The sequence below is a fragment of the Cibotium barometz genome, chromosome 55 (genome assembly GCF_041138505.1).
Source record: "Cibotium barometz isolate CiBa-2024 chromosome 55, ASM4113850v1, whole genome shotgun sequence".
In the NCBI taxonomy this organism is placed as follows: Eukaryota; Viridiplantae; Streptophyta; class Polypodiopsida; order Cyatheales; family Cibotiaceae; genus Cibotium; species Cibotium barometz.
Window position 1 is genome coordinate 25,279,657 of NC_141100.1, and position 4,917 is coordinate 25,284,573.

The 4,917-nt window shown below is 45.4% G+C and overlaps 1 protein-coding gene across 1 annotated transcript; it reads right to left on the bottom strand.

Moving 5' to 3' along the window:
* Window positions 1-308: 308 nt before the first annotated feature.
* Window positions 309-2,138, bottom strand: LOC147607543 (protein ASPARTIC PROTEASE IN GUARD CELL 2-like). Its single transcript, XM_086790690.1, has 2 exons — window positions 1,060-2,138; window positions 309-871 (listed from the first exon to the last, which is right to left on the bottom strand). Exons 1-2 carry the CDS (start codon window positions 2,057-2,059, stop codon window positions 402-404), a joined length of 1,470 nt encoding a protein of 489 aa, XP_086646816.1. The 5' UTR covers window positions 2,060-2,138; the 3' UTR covers window positions 309-401.
* Window positions 2,139-4,917: the final 2,779 nt, after the last annotated feature.

Consider the following 4,917-nt stretch of genomic DNA (forward strand, 5'->3'; position numbering starts at 1 on the left):
AGGACCTAGAGCATTGTGATATCCAACATTGTAACAATTATAAAAAAAATCTCAAGGTTTAAAGATTTTCATAAACTGATTAATAAGAGGTTCTAAGACCATATCAATGAGTGTTCCTTATCAATGTCAATTTTACAATCCCTATTCATAAACTCACCTAACGTGGATTTAGGAGATAATATCTTGTTATTGCAAGAGATAATATCTTGTTATTGTAAGAAATGGCAAAGGGAAAAGGTAATCCCTCAACCGTTACAATGGAAATATGACATTAGTAGTCCTCATCTTCATGATTGTAGTAGGGAATAAGTGGCTATGCAGCAAGACAAGCTTTTACTTTGGGAAAAACAAAACAACACAGAGATCCATACTACGCCTCAATGTGTGATGTAGTAGCAACTTTAACACTGGTTGTAAGCCCACGCAAAGATGTCATTCTCAATGTCAAAGATAACTTGGTTGTTGTGCAAGCTAACAGACCCAATGACCATGGTAGCAGGTGTGTCACCTGGCTGCTTTTGAAGAAAAGGCCAACACATGCGGGGATTTCCATTGTTGGAGGTATAGGCAAGTCCACTTGCGTCATTGCTTAATGTAAAAAGCGAACCATCTGCAAAGACAAAAGAGATTGCAGGCAAGGCGATGGCTGTAGGGTAATCCCAGCATGTGTCAAGACCAGGTGGCCCTGGGGTGGCACTTGGGTCCCAATTTCCAAGCAGAGGCTGCATGGCTGTTCTCCATGCATCCCTGAAGGGTATGTATGCTGCTGTGTCTATGATGGAGAGCATGTCAGACGAGTCAACAATTACACCGCCCGACTGGTCATTGGGGTTGATGTCGAACGTCCCAGCTGGGACACCTACAGTTTGGCCTGCCACCAAAATATCCACTATATCTAGGTAATAGAACACGGCATATCCATCTTCTAGCAATTCGTTCTCGTAGTATTCCAATGTTAGGAAAAAGGTAAATTCTAAGGGTATAGCATGCAGATCCCGTCGTATATACATCATAGCTAGTATCGATTGCGAGAACGTGGGATTGGGAAAAACAACTTACATGGATATGCCCCATCGCCAAACTCGAGCCAGCCAGAGTTGGGCGGAGAGCCGATCGATGCGAAGCAGAAGGAGAAAACGGCTGGGAAATCTTGGAGGCCGACGTAGAACTGCTCTGTCCATGACAAGCTCCGCCCATAGCCTAGACCGAGAATCCCAGACGAGTCAGTGCCCACACCGGCTACATTATTCACACCGCAGCCAAACCCTACGTTCTGTATGCTGACGACACTTGGGGGGCTGGTGGACGCGTCCCAAAAGGTGAACTGCTCTCTACAGATAGATCCAGCAGACGTGGTTCCATCACCATAGCTAGTAGCATAGAAGCAGTGGCCTGCGTCGGCACCTTGTCCGATGTTGACATTTTGGACGAGGTTGCAGTAATCGTCGCCTTGGACTTGAAGGGAGAAGGTGGTGGACTGGGCAGGGTCGTAAACGGGAAAGGCTTCTGGGTAGCATGGGTTGCAGGGCTTGCATTGGATCCAGGGAAGGTCACTGCCGGTGTCCACCAGCATGAGAATGGATTGGGAGGTGCCGGTGCCCGGAGCAACGCCCAGGCTCAGCTCCACGTAGTATTCCGAGACCGAGCCGCCCCTCGTGTAGGCGGTGGTCACTTGGCCATACGGGTCGTAGTTCGACTCGACGTGGGCGCTGTCATGATGCTGATCATGCGATGATGATGATGATGATCTGTTGAAGCGCCGGGCCAACCTCTCCATTCTCAGCCGTGACACACACGCATCGTCGCAGTTGGCTGGGCGGAGGGGAGAATGCTGGTCGAACACGTGATTCACGCCCATCCTTGGAAACCTCCTAGCTGAACCTCCACCACCTCCTGAGCTGTTGCTCCGCCCAAGCGCCATATCTAGAGAGGCAGCAGCTCTGGGCTTAATCAATGGCTTCCTCCCATCGGCTGTGGACATGTACTGCGCACTCATCATCAACAAGAAGCAGAGCATTATAAGACGGAGGAGCTGCAAGCTGTGATCGGTAGGAGCCATGGTAGAGCTAATATCTTCTTCTAAATCAGTAAATGGAGCCCTTAATATACCCTACTTATAAGTACTTAATGCGGTTAAAAACGACCTTACGTCGTTATATTTATGAACGGCCACGGCTTGAATATATATATATAGCTGCACACACCAAGCTACCCTTTTGGGTATAAAGAATCGAGCAGAGCATATGCGCGCGGACCCTTATTTAATCTGTGCTCTAAATATTTTATGCTGTCAAGACCTTGTTCATATCTCCAGATTCCAGCAGCTTCGTAACATTGCTTAACACATGCTAGCATTGCTTAACACTCTGCCGGCCAATGAACAACCTGTACCCAACGAGGGAGCGCCTTCCTTATCATTAGACTCCTCTAGTTTTTGGCCTGCCCATGGCAAAGGCCTTAGTGGTGGGTATGAGGGGTTGCCTTGCTGCCCCCCCCAGCCTGCCAGGTGGGCCTGTGCATGGTCATTACGTGGGCCTGTGCATGGTCATTACGCCACGTGTGCAGGTTAATGAGGCTACAAGTGCTTCTCTACATCTTAGCATGTGGGCCTTGGCGTATGTAGTGTGAGATGTAGGGTTTCGGCTAGGTATGTTGAGTGGCTCTCGGTGCGCCAATTCTTCGTGTGTGGACCTTAGAGGTCGTGTAGCGCGGCGCCCTTGGTGTGTGGGCCATACTTGGCCTGCTGGAAGCTTCACCTTCTACAAGTGGTGCTACAGGTGTTGCGCCTTTTATTACGTGGGCCATGGTTTGTAACCCATGTTTGGTACATTTCGAGTGTGTGGTTGTAGGGTCTTGGTAGGCGGCGCATACACTAAGTACGGGTATGATCTCTACACATCCTCTGCTGGCTGCTTTATGTGGAGATGAGTTGCTCACATACATTCCACTTGCAGAGGTGATTCTCCCTTGGACTTGCTAGTTCATTGCATGACATTTTATGGTTGTGTGAGCTTTGGCTTGTGCTTGCAAGTATGTGGCATCGTCTTTGTGCAGACTATTATTTTGTGGTTGTGATGGGTTGTTGTATGTTGTATAAGAGAGGGAAAGTGAGAGAGGAAGACCTACAGGTACGCGGGTCCCTGCATATCTGTGTTAATGCTAAATGGGAGAGAGAGAGAGAGAGAGAGAGAGAGAGAGCTCTGCATGCTTTGGAGGGATTGAGATACTATATGAGAGAGAGAGCAAGCCCTGCACACTCATTTTAATGCACACTCATTTTAATGTTGTATGAGAGAGAGGGAGTGAGAGAGAAATAGGGTTGCATGCTTGCATGACCTGCATGCTTTTGCATGCATGTGTCATGTGTGTAGTGTGTGATCACGTGTGTGTGTGATTAGGTGAATGCATGCAGTGCTTGCAAACTTTTATCAATGTTGTATGAGTGAGACAGATAGAGAGAGAGAGAGAGAGGTGCATGCTTTGCATTAGCTCTACACATGCATGCATATGTTTTCGTTATGTGGCATGTATGAATGTGGTCACATGTATGAATGTGGTCACATGTGTATGAATTTTTTGACTTCTTTTATATTTTACTGATATGCAGGTTGTTTTGAGTGCATGTGAACGGGTTTTTTACTTGTGTGGTGGAGCTGTCATTGCTTTTCAGCCTGCTACATGTTGGTGATGTTCGCACAGTGAAAGAATCAAGTCACTACTGTGTTAGATCTCAATTGGCATCTTTTGCTTTGAGCCTTGCGTGGTGGGTTAGTCTCCAAAGTTACCTACGCCTTGTACGTGTGCTTTGTCTTATTTATGGGTTTGACCACTTGGCCTGTTTCAACTGTCACCTGCTTTTCAAACTTACCTACTTTGAAAAGTGAAATCTTGTAATTTGTTGTGACAGTGTGCAGCGTTACGTTGGTCTCAAGCTTTTGAACTTTTGGTATTCTCTTGTCGTGATGTTTATATCAAAGCTCTTACATTGTAATTGCATCTATCATGAGCTCGTTTGTGAAAGACATGTCAATATTTGAAATATAGTTTAGGTTTCTTTATGTATCTTGTTGTGACCTAAAGGGTAACCGTCTTGTGCTCAAGCCAATAGTGTTGAAGTAAACCAACAGCAGAGTTTGTTAGCAGAGTTTGTTGTGATATTCTACTGCTAGAATAATCATAGCTGAACTTGTTGTGATGTTTTGCTATGAAGTCAATGTGTAAATAATTGTTGTTGGGATGTTTTGTGAGCACTGTGCTATTATGATTTTTTTAAAGGAAATTAGCAGTGGAGCTTGTTGCGATATGTGTTGAAGTATTGCTATTGTGCATTTTCCTAATGGTTTGCTGCCGAAGTTATTACAGCGCAATTCGTTGCAATAGCTTGTGGTGAAGTTCGTGTGAAGTTGCAGAGCTGTTGTGATTGCTTTAAAGCAAGTTTGCGGTGTAGCATACTGACATTAGACTTGTTGCTTTTTTTAGGGTGGTAGACAAAATGTTTTAGGTTAGGGAGAGTGTATCTCTAGCTTTAGTGATTGTTTTTTCCTTCAATATGTTGCGTGAAAATGATGCAGAGAGTATGGATTTTGAGCAAGGTAGTTAGCATCTTGTTGCTTTTTGAATCGTTAATTGCGTTGCATCTTATAGAGCTCAACAAGATTGTTGATAACGATTGTGCCACCTCGTCGATAAGCCCAAGGTCAGCGCCAAGGACCTCGTTGCTTTTGAGCTTATCTTCACCGCCTAAGCTGTGTAAGCATAGTTAAGCTCAAAGTTCTATTGCCAGGGCTCTTTTTACACTGCGGAATCGAAAGCCAGAGCAAGGTTACTTCTTGTAGCTTGCATTTTGCCTATTATTACTTTATGAAGTTCCACTACTCTGGGTTTTAGATTAGCCTCAAGTTTATAGCTCGCTTTATG

Excerpts from the sequence above, each read along its gene's own strand:
- LOC147607543 (XM_086790690.1), bottom strand. The coding sequence starts at position 2,059 with ATGGCTCCTACCGATCACAGCTTGCAGCTCCTCCGTCTTATAATGCTC. Across the intron at positions 872-1,059 it reads TGGCGATGGGGCATATCCAT|GCCAAACTGTAGGTGTCCCA; the intron begins GTAAGTTGTTTT and ends TTTTGGTGGCAG.